General features: G+C 49.5%; 1 protein-coding gene across 3 annotated transcripts; it reads right to left on the bottom strand.

Annotated features, from left to right (window-relative positions):
- Window positions 1-5,570: 5,570 nt before the first annotated feature.
- Window positions 5,571-23,211, bottom strand: HNF4A (hepatocyte nuclear factor 4 alpha). 3 transcript variants are annotated; one of them, XM_010170917.1, is made up of 10 exons: window positions 23,091-23,211; window positions 19,249-19,423; window positions 17,315-17,409; window positions 14,676-14,782; window positions 12,001-12,156; window positions 8,734-8,821; window positions 8,057-8,212; window positions 7,537-7,773; window positions 6,764-6,886; window positions 5,571-6,073 (listed from the first exon to the last, which is right to left on the bottom strand). In XM_010170917.1, exons 1-10 carry the CDS (start codon window positions 23,209-23,211, stop codon window positions 5,931-5,933), a joined length of 1,401 nt encoding a protein of 466 aa, XP_010169219.1. In that variant the 3' UTR covers window positions 5,571-5,930. The 3 variants fall into 3 exon arrangements, with proteins under 3 accessions (XP_010169219.1, XP_028941521.1, XP_010169218.1); XM_029085688.1 differs by having other exon boundaries at window positions 5,931-6,073; window positions 19,249-19,426; XM_010170916.1 differs by having other exon boundaries at window positions 5,931-6,114; window positions 6,760-6,886; window positions 23,091-23,205.
- Window positions 23,212-26,075: the final 2,864 nt, after the last annotated feature.

Genomic DNA, 26,075 nt, shown 5'->3' with positions numbered 1-26,075 from the left:
GGATGGGTCCATGGCAGTTTTAGCCCTTGCGAGGGGCTCTGAAGGTGCTGCTGAGGGACCTGTGCTCCTTGCCAGTCCCTTCATGGCAATGGCTGCAGCACTGCTGAGTGTGTTAAACCAGTAGAAGTACTCCAGGAACCCAGTTGGTAAATGGTGTAGGATACATTCCAGGGGCAGGATGAGGGAAGCACTGCTGCTTCTTGGGTTGGACTGACTGCTTTTGTTCTTGGAGCTTTCAGCCTGGTGCCCGTCACCAGCTCTTATATCAGTGTGAAGGAGTGAAGCAGGGTTGGGGGTTGGAGTTACCCCTAGGCAGTATCTCAGGCACTTGCACAGCCTTGGGGTGAAGGAGCACAGCTACACGGTGGGCTGTGAGGAGAGGAGCTGCCTGCAGGACATAGTAGGATTTCAATGGAAATGTAAGAGCCTGGGATGCTAGAGCTGTCTCCATTGCCTCCTCCACGGGCATGCAGCACAGCAGGTCTCCAGTGGGCTCTCCCAGGTAAGAAGATGCAACTCTAATCCTACACCTTATGGTAATTTTAAGAGAGGGCTAAAAACCACCCAGAAGTGAGGATCCCAATGGTTGTCCTTCATCTGTGCCAGCAGTGCTGTAGTCCAGAGTCACGGATTCTGGGTCTAGCACTAAGGTTTCTCTTTGCTGCTTCCACCTCAAGCTTTTTTTCTCAGTAGTTTGCCATCTTAGCTGGTGCATGAGCTGGGGATGTCCCTCTCTGTTTTTGTGGACATTTAAGGGTTTGTATCTTCTGCAAATCAGCTCTGAGGCGATCCTAGGATATGCACAAACTGGTAATACTAACCCAGGGCAGGATTAATTAATGGGTGCTTTTAAGGCACAGTGAGGTTTTGCAGAGTGCTGGGGAGGAACAGAAAAGTGTATTGTTGAGTTACTTTATTGTCATGATTTTCCCGGTCAATGTGGGGGAACAGGTCGTGTTCCAGACAGTGCTAACACCTAGGCTGGCAGCTGCAGTGAGGAATCCTGTCCAGCTCACGATGCTTTCTGCTCTGGGTGTCTATCCAGGCATGTCCCCCAGGCAGTTCTTGCACTGCTTATTGTACCTGTGGAGGAGGTAGAGAATCATAACAGCTCCTCCAGACCAGAGGCATCTGGTGTGGGGTCCCCTGGGCTCAGAAGGGCTCTCTGGTCTTCATGTGTCTGTGGGGTCACAAGGGACTGCAGGTCCCAGCCAGCCAGAGCTGCCAGACTTGAGGGACTGAAATGGAGCATGGCCAGTGGAGCCCAGTAGCTTGTGTAACCCAATATCTTCTTCTGCAGCTGATCTCCCAAGTTGGGGATGGCCTCAGGCCTCTGAAAGCTGGTGAAGAAGCCACCATCAGGCAAGCTCAGCATCGCTGCGGTTCCAAAACCACTTTTCTTCCCAAGACCCAGGTTAGACTCAGAGCTCTTCTCCCCCTGGGCTTGAACTGGGAGCACTTTGTTGACCCCAGCAGCCTCTTTTCTTATACACAGGACACCGAACTGAAGGACGTGACTGCAGTCTTGTTTGTGCTGAGCTCTCCTGCTCACTCCACACCTAACAAAGCTGACAGTATATTGCCATTTTTATTGGCCTGACTGGCAATTTTTCAGGTGCTAGGTGTGTTTATGATTATCAGGGTCACACCTCAATTAGGAATGGGGAGAGGGATTTTAAACATACCCACACCATACCCTTCCTCCTCCAGCCTTTCCGAGTGGAAAGGGATTGTGCAGTGCACGGCCTGAATTCCCAAACTGGTTGGTGATATTTGCACTCAGCCTTGAGGGAACTGGGCAGCCTGGCACACAGAATTGCCTGGCTCAGCAGTGCCACGTTGCTGCCTCTTGTTGTTCATGACTATCTGTGCCTGTGTGTGCACTTGCAGGTTTAATAGCAGCAATAGTTGCTTTTGTCAGAGATGATATGCAGGCCATAAAACTCGTTTGCCATTCTTTTTATTTTTTTTTTCCCCTGCTGAGATATGAAAGCTGTGGAAAAGGCTCCAAAGCCTGTTGGCTATTTCAGATGAAGGTTATATAAGGAATATGAAAAGAATGTGTTTCATAGTGGCCAGAGGACCTAAAAATACCACTTTTACAGATCTTTGCTTGGACTTCATGAAAAGATCTCGCATCTGCAGATACTGCTTTCCAGGAAATCATCCTTAGTCTAGGGCGCAAGCACAAAAGAGGACAGTAAAAAGCTCTCGTGTCCAAAAACAATGTAAGGAAGTGGTGTCTTAAAGGCTGATACTAGCTGTCCTTATGGCAGCCATCTCCTGTGACATGGGATGTTGCCTGTGAGCTCCAGGGAGCCAAGCAGGATGAAGCATAACCCATGAGTGGCAAGACCAGTGTCTCAGGGTGATTCCAGGCTGGAGTGACAGAAGAGGGGAGGGTTGGGATCGAGGACACCACTTAAGGACAAGGTTGTCTCTGGGGCAGTTTGTGTTTTTTTTTCCCCAAGTGAGCTGAATCCTGCAATAAGAAACCTCCTGTAGGGACTGCGCTGATTTAAGATTAACCAGGTAAAGGGCAACCTTGATAGAGCAGTTCATGGGAAGGAATCCAGAATTTATTGCTTCAAAGATTTGATATTACATATATGGAATTTTTAGGGCATATACTCAGGTAAAACCAACCTTGGATCACAGGGTTCCTGTGGCAGGCAGAGGAGTCCTGGTTTTTACTCCACATTAAAGAGAAGGAACTAACTCCTTTTCTTTCTCTTGACTGGACTAACCGCTCAGTCGCTGTGTGTGTGCTGAGATAACCCATGTCCTGGGACTGCCTTTGCTGACCTTGTTGAGGCATTCAGTGATGGCATCAGGCCTCTGGATCATCACAGGGATTGAGGGCATGTTAGTTGAAGTTTGTCCTATTCTCCCAGCTCCTTGGCCCCAGAATGGAGGCAGGCTCTAAGTGCTGTCTCCACACAGACCTCCAACACAGTCTGAATCTCATCCCTGCATCTCACACCTGCTACCAGTTTTCAGCAGCATGACTGTCACTGGGAGGCCACTGGATGTGCAAGTGGGATGGAAAATCAGGCTGCTTCTCATACCCCATATCTGGGGTAAGACTGCCCACCTCATTTCACATCAGGGGCGAGAGATGGGGGATCATGAGGAGCATCTCCTGATCTCAGAGCTGAAAATGCTGGATGTTGCTCCTCCCCAGATACCTAATCTTTACAGCCATCTAGACCTCTCTCCCCTCTTCCCCTTATCTTCCTGGGCACACTACAGCTGAGAGCAGGCTCCCATGATCAGAAGAGCAGGTCATTAAGAGCCTTCTCTAATTGTCAGTGTATTTCTTCACCTTTACAACCAGTGACAAATTGACTTTCACTTCATTGTCTTATTGTGCCCTGTAGGCTCAGTTTGCCTTTGGCTGCACCCGCGCAGTGGGTTGGCTTTGTGTGAACCAAAGCAGAATCATCACCCCAAAGTGCTCAGAAATTACCTTTGAAACACAAGAAAGACTTAAAAATGAACATGTTCAAAATGCTAATAACATATTTTGTCTTCCTTTGCTTTCAGAGTGTGGTTACTTCAAGTCTTTAGTCTCTTTGGAATCATGAAAGCAAATATTTATTCTTCATGTTTGTTTTTCTTCTAATGAAAATTGGGATTGTCATTCAATCTTATGAATCCAGCACATGTGGCTTCAGGACAGACACCACCTAACATGATACTTGCCAGGAAATAGTGACAACTGGCAGCAGCATCAAACACGTTTGGGCTTTTTCCTTCAATACACATATGCTTTGTACTCAGACCAACAAGGAGGTGAGCCCCTTCATTTAAAATAAATCCTCCCAGAAGAAAGAAATCCATCTGTCTGGGAAAAGTTAGAAAATATTTTTGCATTTATTTCTTTTTTTTTTTTTAATGAATATAAACTCTAGTGAAGAAATATTCCTCTGTTTCCATTGAAAGGCAGTAACCAGCAAAAATTAATGTACAGTATCGAGGAATGCTTGGTGCAAATGGACCAAAAAGGATTACCCACAGAGTATCTCTACATACAGGAAAAAAGGTTGCTGCAGTTGGAAAAGACAGCCTGGTTATTATGGGGTATTTTTTGCATTTAATCTCCCAATTATAAATAATCAATGTGATTTACAAAATAATTTACAGAAAATGATTGGATTCATCATTGCAATAAATTACTCAGTATGATGCCACCAGTGTTGAGAGATGAGACAATACTTCTGACACCATCAGCGCGAGGCGAGGTGCTTCATTTTTGCATTGGAAATCGAGGGACAGACCTGCAGCTCCTCTGGCTGGGCTGGCTCAGATCCATCCCTGTCAGGGACCTCCCGGCAGCTGTGGTTCCACCAGCTCCATCCTCCCGAGAGGCCAGCACCCCACATAGTCTGTGGTTAGTTAGAGCTGCTATTGCCTTGTGCTGCCAAAAATAGTGACTCAGGGCTGAAGTTGTGCAGGGCTCTGTGAGCTCCAGCCCTGCCCGCAGCGGGGAGGCGAGCGCTGGGCACGGGAGGGCTCCTTTCCTGGTTTCAGCTGTAAACCAAAGGTCAGATCTGTGGGGTTTTGGCACAGGCAGGCACGGAGAAATGGGGACTGTGGCAGGGCAGGCGGGTGCAGACCCAAGGCTGGGGCAGACCCAAAGAGATTGGGAGAGACAGGGTCTTTCGTTCACCTCTGTTGTTCTTCTCTGCAAGACTCAAAGCATTGTATTTTTGAGGTTGCTGCCCTCAAACCCTCTGAGGTCTGAAGGAGCCGTAATGAATCATGTTATGAAGACCTACAAATCTGTTATCAGCCACTCGCTCTAAGATGAGGGAGTGGCACTGGACTGGACAAGTAGATTATATGGCACATCTTAGCATTAAAGCTGGGTCTGAACTGAGATCCTGCGTCACGACGTTGCACTTGGGCAGCCCAAGACCTTACTCTAGCTCAGGCTCTTCTCGTCCTCACAAGTCTCTCCCCTTCATACATCCTTCCCCATCACTTCCTTCCAAATAGGCATCCAGTGGTGGTCTTCTGACTGCTGAGAAGCAGTAGTGGAGCTGGTGATATTTTGGGCAGTGCTGCTCACAGCCAGCCCATGCAGGGGTGACCTCATCCCATTAGCTGAAGTCTCCTGAATCCCATGGTCCCCCAACTTCCCAGTCCAGGTAGCGAGGAGGCAGTAGCGGTGCAAGGGAAGGATTTGGCAGTGGTTGCCTCTCTGAGCCCTGTGGTGGGAGGGCAGTCATGGCACAGAAACAGCAAAACTCCTCAAAAGGCAGAAAGATCCAAATAGTGGAGAATCCTGGTAGGCCAGACTTTACCCCAGAGTCAGCTGAAGAGATTTGTTAGACCTGGCTGGGGAGTTAGTTTACTAGAGGGTGACACCATGCAAAGAGCTGGGACTAGTGAAGGCTGAAGAGCAGTTCTGCCAGTGCTGCTGGGGCAAAACCCATGTGCCTCAGCTGCTGCGATGCTCCTGTGGGAGCTTCCATCTCCATCAAGTCTGGCTGTTCTGGAGACTGTCTGGGGAGCTGGTATGGCTGTAGGAGGGAAGCCCTCCATTAACAGAGCACAGAGAATTGCTTGTTCACAGGGTCTGGTGTGTGCTGAACAAATGCTGAGAGGTGGTGATGGGGGAACAGCCAGCTGCACTGTCCCCAGCCAGTCACTGCAAGAGGGAGGCAGAAATCTGGCCCTTCTTACAAAGTCTGAGAGTTTCAATAAGGCTTCAACCTTAGTTCTGGGACTCGGGGCTGCCCATGGCACGTGCTGTCCATAGCTACAGGAAGACAGCTTTTGGTGGTGGTGGACTAGTTCAATAAGCAAGTCTGTGTGTTTGTGCCCAAGGACCTCTGGACGGCTTCTCTTTTCACAGTGACAGAGTCAGTTTGGGCTTTTCTCCCACATGGTCTTCTAAACAAGGCCAGCTGCTCTGCAGATTGCTAGATGACCTCCTGTTTTGTGATGGCGGGTTGCGGGATGGAGCTGGGCTGTTTTGCCACGGTTGCGATGGCTCCAGGCAGCAGCTTGTATTGCTCTGGTCCTGAGCCCGCAGGTGGCGATGGCTGTGGAGTTTCTGGAGTAGCTACAGAGAGAGAAGCAAAATTAGAAGAGGGCCACGTGAACCTGACAGGACTGGGATCTGTCCTCAGTCCTGTGAGGTTCAGGTGTAAGCAAGGCAGAGGCTCTGCAGCAAAACCATAGCTTCTGATGGCTTGTGTGTTTGCTGCAAGACAGCCTGGACACACAGGCCTGGCTAGGTGCCCTGTAAGAGCCACAATAATGAACATCAAATGAGGGGACCTACTAGCATTTTTGACCTTTACTGGCCACTTTTTTGGTCAGCTGAGGTTGTCTCAGCCCAAATTCCCAAGTGGTGGCTGCAAGTGGTAGTCTTGTGTGGTGGACCAGATCCTCCTGTGTTTTTGCAGATGGCAAAGTGAGGTGTGTCTGAACCATTCAAGGGAAGGGGAGCCTTTACACTGATTTCATTAGGCATTTGGATGGGATCATTCATCCCTAAATTTAAGGGCTATGTAAAAGTTACAGTCTGCCAGGGAATATCTTGTTGAATCAATTAGTCTAGCCTAATCTAATCTAACCTACCTCTCAGTTTGTCTTTCTCTCCTTTCTGCATAGGAATTTCTCACACACTCATTATCAGAGACTCTGTCTTGCATGGAAGTTTCCTTGCAAGGTAGGAACTACCTCCACAGGCATGCTGGAAAGCTCTTGGTTTCTCCTGGGAGCTCTCCGTTTCTCTGGCAATACTCACACATCTGCCCATTGTGCATCTGAGGAGGCATTGTGTTGGCCACGATGACGTTTGTTCCCAGGTTCTCCTGGATCAGATGAGGGTGCAGGGGGTGGTGAGCATGCGGCGTTTCACTCGATGAGCCTAAAAATGTGCATAAGAAATGTGCTACAATGACAGAAGACAGTTCAGATGGGCAGACCCACTGCACCAAAATGTCCAAGGCTTTGTGCATGATCAGCTCGTGCATACGTGGTTGGAGCACCCTTCCTGTCTTCCTCCATGGATGCCTTGGGCTCACCAACCCCTGCCTGCTGCCTGCATTTCCTCTTATACAAGGTTACGCTCCTCTCCTCCTGAGTCACATCTCCATGTAAAGAATAGCACAGTGTCAACTTTTATGATGTTTTGTCCCATTGGATGCTCCCAGTAGAAAATCTGGGACACTCTCAACCTGACCTTTCAGACCCTTTTGTTTTGATGACTCCCTTCTGAGACAGAGGAGGATTAGTGAAACAGCTGGCTGCTAGGAGGTTGGTGATTGCCTAGTAAAGCTTGTCTACATGCAGAGAACTGGGGATGCCTCTCTATAAATAGATGCACAACTCGTGCATCTCTTTAGGTGAATAGAAATGGAGGACCCTTTGTTACCATTGGCAGTGACAGGGGGAGATGATTTTGTGTGAGTCAATGGCTAACCTGCATACAGGCTGTCTCCATCTGCTTTGGGTAGGGAATGATGGAGGTGATGAGGGAACACTGAGAGGCCTCTTGTAGGACCCTCAAGTACTCACCTCCCAGCAGCATCTCCTGGAGCAGGTTGTCAATTTTAGCCATGCCAAAGAGCTTGACAAACTGGATCTGTTCTATCATCTGCCAGGTGATGCTCTGCAGAACAGGCAGCAGCAGCAGCAGCTCCCCAAAGCGGCCCCGTGAGTCGTATTGCCGGTCGTTGATGTAGTCCTCCAGGCTGACCTGCACCTGGTACCGCATCCGCTTGATCTTGGAGGGGTCACTCAGTCCTTTGGCATCTGAAACAACCCACAGAGCAAACTATCCAGGCTGCTTCCCTAGGAACTGCCCTTCAGTATTAGCATGAATCTGGGCACAGGCTGAGGTGAGCTGTCTCTGATTCTCTGCCATCTGCTGTAATGGATGTTTATTCTCTATTTGGACTGACTTCTCCCCTCTCTCTATGAACAGTTTGGCCGAGAGAGGAGGCCAGGCAGCATTTCCACAACTCAGGACCAGTATTAGTCAGCATAACGCAGACTAGTCCGCCTTGATGGTAACCCTCACCAAGCTGGAGCATACCTGGGTCGAAGAAAATGATGGCTTTCAAGCAGGCATATTCATTGTCATCTATCTGCAGCTCCTGGAAGGGGAGGACCAGCTCGTCCAGGATACGGATGGCCACGCGGTTCACCTCCACCAGTTCAGGGCAGTTCCGTGGGATGATATGGTCATTTCCTTTGGACAGGCAGCACAGAGACCATTGCCTTGTCATTGCCCAAGACTTTATCAAGGGTAGCAAGGAGTTCAAAACCTAGGTAGCCAATTCTGAGATAATTTTGAGGGTGGAAGACTTAAGAAGTTCCTCCTTCTGCCCATTCCCTGGCTCAGCCCACCAGAAATGCTGATCTGTGCAGTCAGAGCAGCCTCTCCTTACTCAAGAGTCACTCAAGCAAGGAAAAGCTGACTGAGGAGTGAGAGTCTTTTTCTCAATCACACCACAGCCTGCTCACACAAACCTGGGGGGGCAATGTGAATGTTCACAGCCCCCCAACATTGCCACATGTTGTGGCCTAGATGTGAATGTCAGCCAGGCCTAGCTGCACCCAAAGGTTGTGCTAGGCTTGCTAAAATACAGAAGCGATCGAGCCACCGTACTGCAAAAAGGATGCCTGCAAACACTGAACCACCCTCTCCTTCACCCCAGCAGGGAAGCTTCACAGAAGCAGATGGGCCGTGAGCAGAATTGCACTCTTTACCTAGCAGCAAGACATCCTTGAACACCATGGACCTCTTGGCAGCTCCCAGTAACAGATGTTCCCCTGCATGTGCTCGCAGCAGTGCTACCTGCAAGGGCAGGGAAAAGTTATTTGGGTGATGGAGAGACTGCACTGCACTCAGGGATGGGGAGTGAGAAGCCCCTCTCCAGTCACAGTTTGAGGTCAAAAAATAGTTTACTCCTGTGCATAACCAGCTATAAATCCAGCAGAACTGGTAGATAACAGCATCTGAAACATCTCATATTCATGGCACATATCATGAGCAAGACATGCTCGACCTCATGCCAGCACTGGTACATGTTCACAGTGGCCATTTGCAGACAAGTTCTACCTACTAAGTGCAGAACCAGGGACCATGTACAATCCACTGCTGTGGACAATTGCTGTCCCTCTGGGACGTGCCCACCTCCCACTGAAATTACGCTCACGGGGTCCCATGTCCACCCAGCTGGTGGGGTCACCCTCTGGCTGTTGGTTCCCTCCACAGCAATGGGCACTTGAGCCAGGGAAGCCAAAGGGATGTTTTTCTGTCCTGACGTTAATGATTGAAGTGTTTCATTTTACACCCTCCAGTGGCTCTTGAGAATGTTCTGAATCTTTTGCCCTCCTTCAGTTAAAAATTTCAGAGATTTAGGCAGAATCAGAAGTTAACGATTGGACAGCCTGACAGAGGCTTCTTAATGTCCAGCCAGGAGCCTCTGCTGGAGAAAACAACCATTAAACATTAATGAAGAGATTCTGAAATGTGTGTCCTGATGGGAATGGTCCCTTTTTCCAGTGTGTTATCCCTCAACATCTGACAAAGCCAAGAGAAGTCCTACCCTACCAGAAATGCCAGGAGAATGTGTCACCCATAGAAGAGAGCTCTGGATAGAAAAGATGCTGATGTTTGAGAGAGGGATTTTTTTTATTTATTTATTTTTTCAGATGGTGAAAAAGAGTTCTGTAAAATAAACAGAGTGGAGGTCCTTGCAGAGAGGCTACAGACACATGATGCTGGGGAACCTTTATCTATATGCCAAAATCTAGCCTCTCTATCGCTATCCAAACATGGGTGGATGTGTTAGCCGAGCTGCTTGTAATTACCAGAGCTGTGCAAAACTGAGCTTTCCTATCTGACAAAAATTTGAGAAGAATGGAAAAACTGGAAATCCCAAGGAGGAGCAAAGCCCTCATGTAGAAATTTCCTGCCTAGTGCAAATTTGAGAAAGGTCAGTTTAGAACCACCGTTTTTTGTTTCCATAAAATTTGCTTGTTTGAGAAGGGTTAAAATAAATTACTTCAACAAGGCAAAACCATCTCATTTGATATTTGTTCATGCAGTGATCAACCTGAGATATATCATTCTTTTGTGAACTACGGTAAATATAAAAGTTGTAATACAACAAAGTAGAACTTTAACTTTGAAATGAAATGGCTTTGCCCCACCAAACCTGGTTCTTTGACATTTTGGTGCAGAGGAACAATGAGGGGTTAGGTATGACCTTTCCTATAAAAATGTTGGCAGAGATGATTCATTCTCAGGCAACATTTTAATGGCAATGTAACAGCATTTCCCAACGTTAAATGTTCCCACTGGACATGTCTTGACTGGCTCTCATGCCCCTTGGGCAGCTGGCTTGCACGTAGTTTTGTTGGCATTTCTGTCCTTCCTCCTGCACTCCACTGAGTACCTGCTGCCTCTGTTCTCACACCGTCTTTTGAAAGCACGGATGTCCTTAATTGATTAGTTTTAATTCAGCACAGTCTTTCCTCTCAAGCCCTTTGGGACAGATTGGGAGCTGCTCATGATGGGCGGATGGCTGGTCATAACAGATCTGTTGAAATCATGACGAGCCTGTGGAGCACGCCAAGCTCAGCCTCTCCCCTGTGGGAAGGCAGGGCTCAAATAATGTCAAGTTCAGGCTGTGTTTTCTTCTTTGAGAAATTTTGCAGCCCCACTACTGTAAAATGAGCTCATGTGGAAATTGCTGTAGTTTGCAGAGTTATTAACCAGGTTTACTGCCTCTGTTCCAAATGGCACAAGGATGCAGTGGGTTATGCAGAACTGCTGTGTACATGTCATTTGCCATTGGAGTCCATTTTGGTTTTCCTAATTTTTGAGTTGCATTTGCCTTAGGAGTTTAGCAGATTTCTTACTGTTTAAAACAATTCAGCACTTGCACACAACAGAAAAGAGGGAAATTTGCTTCTGTGTTAACAGCACTGAATTCCCTGGGCTCTGTGCTGCTGGGTGATTACTGAAGAGCTCAGATTTAGGATTTAGGGGCTTTTGATCAGCTGGATACTCTCACTTTCTGGATATCCTTTTTCTTCATGATATAAAAATTACCTCTAGGTTAACAGGGCTGGAAACTGATCCTAGCTGAAGAGAACAGGTGCTGGTTTTGTGACTGTACACTGGGCAGGTTGGAAATACCTTCCTATCTGTGACAGGACCTGTGCTGGCCACTGCCAGAGGTGCTATACCCTGCCAGAAGTGCTGTCCCTTCCCTCTGGAGCCTCCCCACCATCCACCCGTGCTGTGGCACACATCATGTCCTGCAACATCTGCTGCAGACCTCTGAAATTTAGACTTACAAGGGTGACATCTCCTTGTATCTCTCTGAGGCTGCCTGAGATCCTGCAGCACAGTTTTATAGAGGATATCAAACCCATATAGAGAATATCTAAGGGATATCTAAGGGCAAATGTCATTTGTGTTAAATGCAACTATATTCCTGGTTTTTAACCCTGAAGAGAGATATTCTTATTACCTTGCAAGCAAGCTAGTGTCTAGTTTCACTAATTTCACCCTAGGAGAATGGATACACACAAGTCCCCAGGCAAGAAGCAGAAATAAAAAATAGGCAGGTTTGTTTTTAAGTCTTGAACAGACCTTAGGCTAGAAATCTGTCCTACCAAGTCTGATTACCTGAAGTATTTGTATAGCACTTCAGGTTTTCAAAGTGCTGCACAAGCTGTAATTGATAAATAATTGACTGATAGGCCCATGCAAAATGCGCACCTGATTATGTACCTAATTTGAGCTCAGTGTTATCACGCCTGTGCTCATCGACTGATTAGCCACACATGCAAATGGCCTGTGCTGGCATTGTATGGATGCCGTTCCCAATCAGCTGCAGCAGTCAGGATAACAGTGAACAATGCATATTTTCTTTGAAGGTCTCTCCTGCCTGGCTCTCCTTCAGCTCCCTGCTGCCTTCACCAGGGCAAGAGCGAGGTGAGGTGGATGCGGGGACTTGCCTGGTCATCCAGGGGCAGCTCGCAGAAAGCAGGGATGTACTTGGCCCACTCCACCAGCACCAACAGCTGCTGCTTCATGGACTCACACACATCAGAGATGCTGGCAATCTTCTTCCCTCGGATGTCTCCATTCATCACAGGAACCGGGGATGATATCTGGAAGGAGAGAAGAGATCCTTCAGCTTTCAGTGCCACAGAGGAAACACTGATGGAAAAATCCCCAGCCCTGGGTTGTGCTGATGCGGACTCCAGCATCAACAATTGCCTTTTTCTGTTGCACACCCAGCCCCCAGAATATGTGGCCCAACACAACTCATTTAAATTGAGATCAACTAGGAGATCTGTGAACATGAAATGCTTCAGAGCTGAGGCAGTGGATCATCCTGGTAAGCTATAATGCCTTGAATAGACTGGAAAGCAGAGTAGAAATGCTTCTAAAGCCAAGATCTTCCTCCCACTGTGCTCAATCAAGATCCAGGAGGGAACAGAAGGGCTTGTGTAGCAGTCAGCCTCACCAGTAGCAAGGACACGTCCACCCAGTGCTGCTGCACAAGCTACTTGGTCCCATGAAAGGGCAGAAAACTGCTCCCCATTCCACCCTGCTCCAGAGCTAGTGCTTGGCCAGACCTGCCTCGTCTGCCTGTGACAGGAGACATGCAGGCTCTACTTCTCCTCCTGTCTGAGTCAGCATGAGCACAAGAAGTCTGCTGAATATAGCTTTCCAGGGCTGACATTGCTTTCTCTGAGCACCAGGTCATTAATATTTGACATTACCCACTTTGAAATGCTAAAGACAGACTTTAAAGACAACAGTCTCCCTCCAGCTTTTAGGCCCTTTGGGCAAAGCTGCGCATGTGCAAACATGCCCACAACACAGGCCACAGTTTTTCAATGACGAATCATTTGTGGTTGCAAAGGCAAACGGGGCCATTTCATTTGCAAAGGACAAGCCTGGCAGCTCTGCAAGTGTCGTCACACAGAGCTGGAAAGAACATCTCCCCAAAACCAGGCACCCAACTTCCTGCCCAGTTCTCATGCATAGCTGCTCATCCAGCTCATCTGAAAATTTGCCCTTAGTCACTACTTTATCCTCATGCTTCTGTAAGCAATTAACTCAACCCCATCGCTGCCCTCCGCCTGCCCTCTCTGCTCTTGTACAACATCAGCTCTTCCTGTCCTGTTCCTGCCAGCATTTTCAGCTTGGACCCTGCCAACCTTCCCAAGGAAATGGAGTTCAAATGCCACCTGCAGTTTTTTTTTATTTTTTTTTTTTCAGGTTGCATTACCTGGAAGGTTTCCAGCTTTCGAGCTATTATTGAATAAATAAGATTGTAAAAATCTCACCGTGTATTACCCTAATCAGAGAGCCCGGAAGGCTTAGCAAATAAATAAAGACCTCTGAGCAAGTGACCTGAGATCTTGGAGAAAGCAGCTCCTCAGCAGTATCTTGTTCTAATTAGCAAGGCACATAAAAGTTACCAATTACTGTGCTGGAGACTGCCTTGTTTAATGAGTCTCCCTGTGCTCTGTGGGAGAGCAGGAGCTCCCCTAGATTTGTCGATGGTTGTAGTTTTTGTCAGCAGACCCTGCTCAGGACTTACATATGATGCCACTGCAGGACTCAGAGTCCCAGAAATGTCCTTCCCTTGTAGATCTGGTGACTTGAGACCCCATTATCTCTTGCCTCTGGGAGCAGCACCAATATTATTTTTATAGGGTATATAAATATATTAGGGCCTGTGTAGGACAAGGTGAGATGTGGGATGAGATTGCATATGCTTCTTGTGTACAGGGTTGGCCCATAGCCCTTCCAGCACATCCTCTCCTCGGTGGAGTGGACAGCCTGAGCCCTAGCACAGAGACCAGAGCACAGCATGTCCTGTCCCGGAGCATCTCCTGGACAGTCTTCAGGGTAAAGTGACCCTTGAAGCAAGGAAGAACATGGACTGTCAACTCAAATCCCTCTTAATTTTCCCTGGGACAAGGAGCGCTGCTCTCCCCAGCTCCCATGAAGTGTGGCAGCTCTCGCCTCCAGCACAGCCCCATCCTCATCACTTGTTCTTGCAGGCAAACCCTCCCCACAGCCTGTGTGCTCTCCTCCCGTCCTGTGTCCTCCCAGACAGTGCTGATGTGATGTACACCATCTGCAATATCCAGATTCTTAAACTGGAGTAATTTTTTCAGGTGAACACTCTAGGAAGTAAGTCTTGGCAGTGGAAATGCTTGTGGAAATGGGGAATTTCAGGCAAACACTGGAAAGAATATCTGCATAAAACAAGCATGAAACTGATTCCTCGTGAAACTGTGCAGAAAGCAGAATTTGTTCCTAACACCTGATGGGGAAGGGAAGCTGCTCGTGCGAGGCCAGCCCTTCAGCTGGCTTTGGTGGCTGCAGCTCCTTGGATTTCTCTGATTCTACCCTATTTTCTTCCAGCAGGGTCTCCAGTCTTCGTGTGTCCCATCAAAGCAGAACAGATTATTGCATATTGTTACAACTGAGCTCTGGGGATGGTTAAGGTAACAAAAGCCTTTGAAAAACCAGTGTTGAGGTGGCAGATAAGTTATTTAGAAAAGAGGTGGTAATTTGAAGACTCGGCTATTAAATACTCAACTGGCTCTACTGGCCAGGTAGTGCCTGATGCTTTTGTATTTGATAAAGAAGAAAGAAGAGGTACCTGTTGTGCCAGGACTTCTGCCTGCAGTAAGACATTGATGGAAGGCAAGCTGCTGTCTTCATAACTTGATCTCCGGGTGCTGATTCGGTCCCGTTCATTTTGTACAGCTGCAAGAGAATATTCTGGCTGAGCTGCAGGTCATTCATGGCAATACACACTGAAAGGCAGTACAGACTTTTGGTGTTCCCCCTTGCAGTTCTCTGGAGCACTTCCTCAGCTGCAGTTCTCCAGCTTCCCTGCCTGGCAGGGCGGAGGTGCAGCTGTGTCTGGTTTGTGATGGGATGCCTACAAGAGCTGACTACATCCAGTGGTTTTGTTTTCATAGAATCACAGTATGGTTTGGGTTGGAAGGGACCTTTAAATGTCATTTAGTCCAACCACCCCCTACTTTTGGTTCATTAGACTTCCCTGGGACGGGGTCGTTTCAGAGCCCAGGCACCTGCTTCAAAGCTTGTAGAGTTCAATGTGAAAGTTTCTTTTCAAAGGATCTGTCTCTTAAGTTTTTTTATTTCGAGATATGGGGTCTGAAACAGTGGCCATGCTCACACATGCAGCCCAAAGGTTATGTGTGAAATGGAGGAGTTGAGTATCTGCATGGCTGCTTTGTCTGTCCACATGAGTTCTGTGAGCACCATTGGGAAGCTCTTGCACCAGGTAGGTGCAGTTGGAAAACTTCCATCTAAGCTATAATAAGGAAGGAAGTACAGAGCAGCTCCTCCTTATCTACCCAGAGCAACAGAGCTCTCTCATACCTTATTGTGAAGAGTCCCAGGACAGGTTAGACCCCAACATGTCTCCCTACTTGGTTTAGTCTTGAGGAGGACCTGGGCTTTTTGTATAGAGGTGGCAGCAGCCAGAGCAGAGCAGTAGTGCTGAGGGGGAGGATTTCCCTCTCTGTCTGGCTGTAACTCACCACAGCCGTGCCAGTCAAAGCCATCTGCTCAAATAAGCTATTGATCGATGGCAGGGGAAACAGAACAGTCCCTGCCTTAGGCCAGTGGCTCTCTGGATTGATACGTTCTCAATGTATAAATCCACCTGATAAAAAGCAATAATGAGGCTGGGCCAGAAGAAAAGCCCTGCAGTCAGCGGCTGTAAATAGGAGCTCTCAAGGTTATGCTGCTTGTTATCAGTAGCAGGCCCCCGAGTTCAGTCACGCCATGATGTTTTCCAAATGTTTGCTCAGTATTAGCTGGTCATGCACCTAATGTAACTTCTATTGAATATTAACAGACAGCAGCAAAGTTCTGGGCATGGGATGAGCGGGCCCACGGGGAGAGAAGGATTCCTATGTTCTTCAGGAATAGTCAAGCCAAGTTCCTTGCAATACCTCATCCCCTTTAACAGGGAATAAATGTTCCTGCAGGCTGGTGTTCCTGGGGAAGCCACTGGCACTTGGCTATTGACCTCAAGGACCTCTTTTCTCCTAAGTTTCACCTCGAGGGAGTGTGAACTGGGGGGAGCACAGGGTTTAATTTCTCTACATGGAACAACAGGACCAAATGCCTCCTGATTGTCCCCTTCCAGACATCAATGGGGTGAGCTCTGCAGGGTGCCAGGCAGCTCCTCTGGGCTGCTCCTGGCAGTTTGTCCCTCCACCAAGAGGGCCACCAGCAAGGTCACCAGTGGGGCCACCAGCAGCCCCAGGTTTCCTTGCCACTGTGAGCGCTCTTGAGAACCAAGAAGGGATAAAGAAAGGTGAATCCTGTCCCATCATGTCTGAGTCATGGGGACATGGAAGAGCTGCAGAGACAGAGATGCAGGGAAGTTGGTGGGGTGAGCCTGGGCCATGGAGGGGGTGGTTATCTTTACTTGTTTCATATGGACTTAAATGGACAAAATGCTCTGGGACCTTTTTGTCATGGCTGATGTATCAGATAAAACTAAGCTCTGTGCAGAGGATCAGCAAGAATCTGTATGCACATTAGAAAGAAAAGGGGCAAAATTACAGTTGGATTTACAGTTGGATCCTTTGCTGGACTCACCCAACCAGCTGTGGATTTCAGGGTGACTCTGGGGCAACAGCACTTACAGCAATTTTCCCAAAGTGTTTCCGAATTGTGAAGGCCTTCTTTGAATTTTCTGCTTCTCACTGATGTTGAGAAGCGTTCTCAAATCACTCGGATGTCCCAGCTATGTGGGAGCACAGGTGACGTGTGTCAGTGTGAGTTAGAGTGAGGGTGAGCTGAAGAACCCCGGTGCAATTTTTGTGTGCAAGTACACGCAGTTCTGGGACACAAACATGGCCCTGTGGCACTCTCATGGACTTGTCTGTGCTGGCATTTTGAGAGGTGCCCTGAGAAGGCACCAAATTGAATTTGGAAGCATGCAGGGCCCCCATGCCTTTCCCTCAACTGTTGGAATGATGGCTGCTTGCAAGGACTTCACATGGGTGGGAGTGGGCAGGTTGTGTACATGCAGGGCTCATGACTAGAGGACAAAATTATCTCTAACCCCCTGTGATGGGGGTCTGGATCTGTGCACAGGAGAGCACTGTGCAGGGAAGATGGGACTAAGCTGGCACAGGGCGAGTGTGTACACAGCAGGGACTGGCCTTGGGCTGCGAGGGCTTCCTCAAACATATGCAGCTGGTGTGACTGCTGCTGTGGGGAGCACGGGGAAGCCACACTGTCACGCACCTTCCTTCTTTATTCCTGCCCGGAAGCACTTCTTAAGCCTGCAGTATCGGCACTGGTTTCTTTTGTCTTTGTCTACCACGCACTGCCTGTTAAACCTGGGAAGAAAGAGAGGAATGAGGAGCAGTGAGACTGAGCCTGAAGGCAGGACAAGACAGAGCCCCAGGATACGTTCAGAGCAGGTTCCCAGAGGCTCACCCTGAGAAGGGAGCTCTGGTTTGTGCCATTTCCATGCTTGCTTTAACCTGAGCTTTCTTCTTTGCACTGAACATCTCAGCCCCCTGCTCTACCTCCAGATGTTCAATAAGGAGGGGCTAGAGCTGACAGTTCCACCCAGGAGCTCAGGCTGCTGGTCTTACTTACTAACCACTAGGCATAGGATGCTCTTGATGGACTAACAAGACCCAGTGAAGTTAAAAGTGTGAGCCAGGAGGGTCAGAGCCACGTTGGTAGCCTCTGCTGTAAGTTAGATCCCAGTTAGAAGGGAGGAAGAATGAATTTATTCTGAATAAAAAAAGGGTAGAAGGTTGTTCTGGAATTAGTAAGGTTAAGAAGTGGATTTAAGTCTCTGCATCTCTCCAGGACTTTGTCTGGGATCCAGGCAGGTTGCCTCTGACCTCTGGACAGCATCACTGGAGTACAAACAGCTCTGCAGCCTTCTGCACTTCAGAGAGGACTTGGGAAGCAACCAGCTCCTTCCCTCCACACTTGTATCACAAATCCACATGTGGTGGGGCAAACACTGATCTCCCATGTGTGTGTCTCGTGTGTGCAGCACAAGCCTGGTAGACATTTGCAGCATGAATTTCACTTGCAAATTTGCTCTCATTAACTGATTGATCAAACTTGCAAAGTAAAGACAAAAGCATACAGAGCTGGGAAAGGGCTCCCAGCCATGCCCAGTTCTGTAGGTTTTGAAAAGGCTTGTTTCTACCATACTTTTTAAAGCCCCAAGCTAAGATTTCCCCAAATGGATGCCTGAAAGCAGCTTTTAGGCATTTCTGCAGCACTTATACAAAAGCCCTGGTCTCCAAAACACTGAGCACCTTGGCTTTTCCCACTGGAGCTGTGGGGAGGCGGCTCCCTGGACAGCCAGCCTGAATAACCCTGGGGTGCAAGCAATAGTGAGCCATGTACACTCGTAAACCTGGGGCTTCTTTCTGTCACCCAGGTTTGAGAATTGTGTTGCAGTTCACGCTCTCCAAGAGTCTGTCAGGTCATCAGGAATAACTCATTCAAAAAGCCCAAGTGACTTAGACAGTCTGAGCTGAGGAATCTTTAGTTTCCTCTATGACTCGCTTTGTCTCAGTTGTCCACAGCAGGCAGCAGACAGGTCACAGCTGCTGATGGCACAGGAGAGCCATGGGCTACCACCAACGACACAAGGTGCAGTGTATGAGTTCCAGGAGCAACATGCGTGTTTCATCTGCAAAGACGTGCACGCTACGCTGCCCAGCTTGTGTCTTTAGATATTCTTTTACCATGTAACAGGCAGTGACAGCATTTTAGGTCGATGGCAGACACATTTCTGTCTCATGATAGAGAAGGGATGGGAGGCTATTGAAGTGTCCCCAGGGAGCGAGCAGGGTTTGTGCTACGCTCAGAGCACAGAGTACCAAGGTGCTCAGCCCCTCTAACATTTCTCCCCCAGCACCACCTTGCTCGCTGGTCACACCCATGGCTGGCCACATCCATTGGAACCTAAAGAACAGGATAAGACTTTGCAGGGTCTTTCCTCAATGATCCCTGGAGTGATCTCAGAGTGAAGGCTGTCTCTGGCCCTTCCCTGCTGGAGGATGAGGTCAGGGAAGGTGATGGAGGATGCAGGGACGATGAAGAAGATGAAGGACCATGCTGCTACACTCTGAGGGCTTTACCGTTCAGGTCCTGGGGACTGTTTTGTCTCAGGCACATGACTCTGACCCCTCTGTCCTTACCTGCAGGAGTACATGTGGTTCTTCCGGACACTCCTCCTGAAGAAGCCTTTGCAGCCATCACAGCTGGAAGCCCCGTAATGCTTCCCCGTGGCACGGTCCCCGCAGATGGCACACAGGGCGCTCACCCCGATGCTGTTGGAAGTGTTGAGGTTGGCTGCTTCTGATGGAGATGTGTCTGCTTGAGGAAGGGCATGAGAAGAAGACAGTGAGACAAACAGCCAACATTTCCTAACTCAGTTTCCACTGAAAGGCTTGATTTTTGGAGGAACCAGGCAGCTGCAGCCGGGCTGTGCAGCAGGGGCTGGTCAGAGAGATGTGTAAGAAGTGGTGGGTGCTCCGAGTGTCTTAAGTCATTGCATTTTGAGTGTGCAAAAGCTCCCCATGGGCCAGGGTGAGACAGCTCTTCCCAAAGACCTGACTCCAGCGACACCTTCAAACAAAGCAGAAACCCATTTGCAGGAGTCACAGAGCAGAGCCAAAATTCCTCGGGGATTTGCAGACACTTTGGGCTGCAGTAGCGTGGCCAGAGAGAAAGCTGGAGCAGAGTTAAAGCTGAGGTATTACAGCTCAGGGTGAGCAGCTGATTTATTAGAGAGGTGTTTGTGTTATAGCACCGAAAGAGCCCAAGATAGTCCTGAGCAGACACTGTTAGAGAAAGGAGGTGACCATCTCCCTTTGCTGGAGAGCTGCTCTGCCAGGCATGGAGCTCCAGCCTGCACAGTGATTCTTCAGGAGAACAAGACTTTAAGTGCACAGCAAACTTAAATTACTTTAACTGGAAAACTCATGTGTGCACTTCCCATGCAAGGAAGGACTGATCAAACTACCCCAGAAAAAAAGGGTGATGCTATGGCATGGAGGAGGCTATATCCTGGATATCTTCTAGAGTCTGATAGCACCATGGCTGACACCAATGTGTCATACAGACTGAGGGGAGCTGGCATTTGCAGGGCTCTTTTGGGAGAATGGGGAATTGCAGCAGCCTCTGTAGGAAAGGACATCTGAAAGGCTCAAACCCTACACTAAACCCCTTCAGCAAGCCAAACAAACCTCAAGGCTGAAGGGATCAGCCCTTAATTCAGTTGATCTAATTGTCCCCTCCCATGCACATTTTCCTGTATCAGCACAGGCACATTCTCCTGCCTCAGTGGAAATCCCAGTTGCAAATGATACCCAGGATCTACAAAGCCATAGAAACCTGCTGGGATTTGAATACCTGAGTCTACTGGTCCCTGGTTTCTGGGTTTGGCAGAGACACAATTAACTCTCACCTGGGAGGGCCACAGCTGCTCCCACTTGGCACCCAGCAGAAAGGGAGCTGGGTGCTATAAAAGGGCTGGTCCCAGCAGGGCTCCCTTTGGGTGCTGGGGGAGGCCAAGGCAATGCTGCCTGGGGCAGGGCTACAATTTTAGCATTTATTTTGCAGAGAAAGGGTGCTGCATGGCCTCCTCATTCCCTGCCTTGGCGTGAGTAACCTGGAGTGGATCCTGTGATCACTGGCATGGGGAAATCTCAAGCCAGACCCTCCCCTGGCTCTGGCAGCAGCTTTCATTTCCCTGCCTGCTTTCTGTCTTTCTCATTCCTTGTGTCCCTCCTATATTTCTTTCCCAAGTCAGTTTGCTGCCTTTCATGTAGCTGCACTTCTGTGTGTGCAGTGCTGCCTCTGCAAATCATCTCTCTCTGCTCCCAATCCCTGAGCTCCTCCCAAGCCAGCTCTGGCTGTCTCTTGTCCCTGTGAGCAGCTTGTCTCCAAAAACATCTTCCTCCAAGCACATCCCAAGGGATTGGCTAGATGAAGGTCATTCCAGAAGGAAAGTCAGATTTCCAGTTTCAGCTACACATAGGACTCACACCAGAGAAGGAAGAGCTGATCTGCCTATAATCATGTTACTTGTATATCTGTGACAGCCCAGATAAATCCCTTTTTAGCAGCATATCATGCTGTAATCAGATGAACTTAGAACAGGAAAAACTGGCATCATTATCAAAGGAATTACAACATCTTAGTCTAATAGCCAACTTACAATGAAATTATTGCCTAATGGATAATTTTCCAATTAAGTTTATTTTGTAGTGTTAGAAATGTGGGCTTCTGGCTGCTGCAGTGAAGTGGCTTTAACGGGATTGATTTGGAGTGAAGGTAAATAGAGGAAAGAAGAAATGCCGCTTAAAATTTGAGATCTTGCAGTCAAGACTTGTGTTAGGAGGACAGGTGCTCCTTGAGAGGTCCCCGAGCTTGTCTGAATACAGGATGCATTTGGTCTGTGATGGTGGCAAACTTGGTCACTGCTGAGCAGCCAACTCCGGGCTGGTGCTGCGGAGTTGTGCAGGACAGGGACCGAGCTCTCCTGTGTTCCTCTGCCCAAAAAGGAGTCAGGGGTTTTGCAGGCAGAGGTGCAGGCAGCTGCCAGAGTGCCAAAGCAGCCCTGGAGATGAGACCTGCCCATGGTCTGGAGCTGGGCAGAGGAGGAGGAGAGATGTTGGTGCCACCTGACCCAGCTGACTCACCCCTCTCTAGGGTGTATTTCATATTGTGCCTGAACTTGTCATATAAAATTATGGTGTCCCTCTGCCCTGTGGAGCCCCCAGTCCAGAGGGCCTGAGTTGCAGACCCCTGTACAGGAGCTTGTGGGTGCCACATGGGAGAGGGGCACAGAGAGTGGCACGGAGAGGGAACAAGACCTGTCCTTGTCCGGAGAGGTCCAGACAGGCAGCGGCAGAGCCAAAGGGGGCTTCTCTTGGCCCTGAGACCCCTGGGTGGGTTGGGACAGCCTGGAGAGTGGAGAAGTGGGAGAGACCCAAGGCAATGGGGGTTACTGCACAGCAGAGCCACTTTGTCACTGCAGTGTCATGTCTGTGACAGAGCAGAGCTGTAAGCTGAAGAAGAACTATGCAGGCTGTGAGGGGAGAGCCCGCGCTGCCAGCACAGCCCTCCCGGGACAGGGGTGCCCCAGAACCTCGGTGACGCAGGTGGCAGGAGGAGAGGGCTCGGGGGTCGCTTGCTGCAGCGCGCTTCGTTTAGTCATTAACCTCTTATTTAGAGAGACTTTAGGGGGAGACTTGGAGAGGAATCTCCTGCTATCTCTGAAGGTTTTGTCACCAGGACTCCTTGGTCCCCAAATGGGTGGGCCAGTGTTGTGAATCCTGGTGGGTTAAGTGTGATCCTGCCCTCCTGAGGGGATGGGATCACTCATCTGTCCACGCCAGGTCCCCTCACCCCTCTGTCCCGGGGCTGAGCCTCTCGTCCCCGCAGCGCTCCCAGGAAAGGGGATGCCACCTCGCACCCCAGCACTGCTCAGGGAACGGCCACAGCCTCGGGGTACTGAATCCTGCTTGAAACACTTTTCCTAGTGATTTCCACCCTTTCCAGGTGCAAACAGCTTTCTGCTCTGGGAAAATCTAGCACCAGTTGCTGCTGGGGTGGGACTGGCTCTCTGCTCTGGAGCCACAGGCTCGTCTGTCTGAGGAGCTGTCGTCAGCGTTTCACTCAGAAACTTTTGGCTGTTTTTTTCTCTTGGTTGGGGTCTGGCGATGGTGAGACCCCCTTGTGCTCAGCCCTGGTCCCTGGGCTGAATGTCCAGTGGGGACCTCTCATTGCACCCAGCTCCTGGCGTGTGCCCGTCCCCGAGGTGTCTGGGCTGCAGGGCACCATCCCACCTCCACCACTTCTATTTCTCCCCAGGGGAAGGAGAAACCCCCCAGTGAGCTGCTGGGACCCCCCTGGCTGACGCCCCTGCCATGCCCCAGCCCTCCCCAGGAGGATTTTGGTAGCCACCCCAGGGGCTTCTCCTGCAGCTTCCGGCTCATCCCACCACAGCGGAGAGAAGACAGATGGGACTTACCATTGCCCATAGCCAGCACCTGCATGTTCTCAAACTCCAGGGTGGTATACGCCGGGTCTAGCGCTGCACTATAATCTGCCATCTCCATGTCTATTAGGGCTTTGGAAAGGCGCATTATCATCAGCAAACACGGGCCAGATTGTACCGATTCCCTTGTCCGAGGCTGTTGGCCTTTCTGCCTCCCTCTGCCTTCGCTGCGTCCCCTATCTGTTGTCTTTTATTTCAAATATTTCTCTGAAAGGATTTGCTGAGCCTCAAGGCCTATACTCCCCAGAGGGGTGGAGGCAGGAGGCAGGGGGTTAATCTTTAATCATCTCACCCACTGCTGAACACTGCTAAGCTGGTTTTTTTTTTTTTGGTGGAGCAGCAGTGATTCTTGTTGACTGTTTATTACTGAATCTCGAGGTGCTTTGCTGATCTCGGCTCTCAGGCGCAGGCAGGACCACGGAAGCAGGTGGAACACCTTCCCGGGCTATTGACCTTGATGCTGAGCTGCTGGTGTTGGTCTTAATTGTACCTTGGGTGGAAAACTCGAAAAAACCCTGCCAGGAGAACAAGGTTGCTCTTCATTTCTGTCATTGCCTTCCCCTCTCCACTGTTGGTTGCCTTCACCCCTGTTTTTCCCTTCTTTTCCTCCCTCTATCCCTCTTACCCCTTCTCCTTTTCTCTTCCTCCGCATCAGAGAAGGTCAGCACCTGCCTGGAATTTTACACGTTGCTATGCAAAGTAACGATGTGTGGCTCCTTTTACTTCCCTATAAACTGAGTTTTACTGGGGCTGGATGCCCTATAAACTGATCCCACTCTACACCTGTGCTCAAATGGTGAGTGGAGTGGCAGGAGCACTCTGGGCATCACCGGCACTGCTCCTGTCCCACCACCAGAGCCAGCCTGTGCTGGACAGCCTCTGACCTTTGATTGATGCTTCTTAAAATTTTCATGAGGCATTTTACAACACAGCAGAGCTTTACTCTGCAGCGGGATTTTTCCCTCTGTGGGTGCAGCTGCCACCAGCTCTCTGCCACCAGCACCAATGATGGTTCTGCTGCCTTGCCCAGACCTGGGGTCCAACCCCACTGGTACTGGGCAGGGGGGCCAGAGCGAGTGGCAGAGCTGCCTGTGCTCTCCTCCTCGCTAATCTGGGTGCTCTCCTCACCCCCCCAGCTGACCCTGGGCATGTAACTCCTCTGCTTTGGACAGGACTGAGATGTTTCAGTGTAATTGTAAGATCAAGGAGTGGGATTTTAATCAATCGCTGCACAGCATCAGCTGGATGGCACAGGACAACCAGCAATTAATGGTTCCGTATCAGCTTGCCCTGCGTCGAAAACATCCCTGTGATTTTGCAGCCAGCAGTGGGTGACTGAGTCCACACGCTGCTGATTTTGGCTCCTAACTGGCTTGTACTTGTGCTTCCCAGGCACCCCAGTGCAGCCCTGGCCCCCTGAGCCACCCTGGCCACGGTGGCATCGCTACCACAATGTGACACGAAGGTCTCTGGCTCCACAACAGCATGTGCCTTTGGGCAGTGATGCTAGTGGCGAATTGCTGTTCACATTTTAGGAGCGTATGGGATTGTTCAAGCAGCTCTTGCCCCCCAAAACTATGACCTACGTAGCACTTCCAGACAGATCTTCTACCGTAAGGCTGCAGGTCTGCAGGAGCCAAGCTGAGGACAGGGGAGAGCCCCTGCTTTCTCACTTGAGACTGGTAATAAAGGGAAGAGAGAGGTCAGAGCTTTCTGCACTCACGTGCTGGTAGCTCTTCCCTTCAGCAGGCGCAGTCCTGAGCCAAAAATTGTTTTAACGATGTGCACACTGAGAGGGGGATGCTAAGGTAGAGCACAGCCCCCTCCATGGCCTCATCCCAGGGACCTCCATCCCAATCCTGGCCGGGCCACGGTGATCCCTTTGATTAGATAAATGCTACAGACACTAGGTCAAATATGTGCAGGATTTGCCACAGCGTCTATATCAGCGTAAAATATCATAAAAGCGTGGGCCATTTTGCTCTGCTCAGCAAAACAAAGCTTTTGCTTAAATAGCCTGCTGAGCAAGGAAAGCAGCAAAGGCCGTTTGCTCCCTGGGCAAGAAGGATTAAGAGGGCCAGGAATAGACATCGGAGAGGCAGCGTGTGCGGGAGAGCAGCAGATAAGGAAGGGGGAAGTTTGAGAGCATTAGGTGGCTCACGAGGCTGGGACTCTCAATGGGACGTGGCACTTTCCACCCCGGGGTCGTGTTGACTGTCATCTTCTCACTACCGGTGTCCTCTATCACCAGTGTCCCCTCCCAAATCCCTTGTCTCGGAGTGGAGGTCGAGGACCAAACCAGCCAAGGACATCCCGCACTTCCTTTGCCCCAGAGATGGGCTCATGATGGAAATGTGCTGGCTGCTCCCACTTCTGTCCCACAGAAGATGTTTTGTCATTTTTATTCCAGAGAGAGAGATAAATTGAAGCTGACAAAGCCCCACTGGTAGGCAAAGGCTCTTCCCAGACCAGAAGCTCAGGGCAAGTTCAGCTTTCAGGCCCTCTCCTCCCTCCTCCTGTCACCATTTTCTGGGCCATCCACCCACCATTTCCTACACCAGGAGATGGCTGCAAAGGAGACCATGACACCTCCAGGGTATGAAGTATTCTGTGACAAGCGATTATTTAATTTTTATCTGTTGAGCAGTAAATCCTTTCCCACACTGGCACATCATGACACTAATTCTGCCTTATCTGTATATTCCTGACTGGCAAATTAATCCAAAGCAAAAGGGGATTCCCTGAGAATAAGATCCATGCTTCTCAGTAAATAAGGACCAGGAATAGACTATTTAATAGATAAGGGTGCCGTCAGCTACCGTGCTTGCTAGCTCTTCATGTCAAGTGGGTTGAAGAAGGTTTTGTAGGATCAAAGGATATAACTGAGGTTGGAAGGGACCTTGAGGTCTCTACTCTAACCTCCTGCTGGAAGCAGGGCCAGCTGTGAGAGCAGCGTGG

The sequence above is a fragment of the Antrostomus carolinensis genome, unplaced genomic scaffold (genome assembly GCF_000700745.2).
Source record: "Antrostomus carolinensis isolate BGI_N321 unplaced genomic scaffold, ASM70074v2 scaffold26306, whole genome shotgun sequence".
NCBI lineage: Eukaryota > Metazoa > Chordata > Aves > Caprimulgiformes > Caprimulgidae > Antrostomus > Antrostomus carolinensis.
This window is presented reverse-complemented; position numbering and strand designations above follow the sequence as displayed.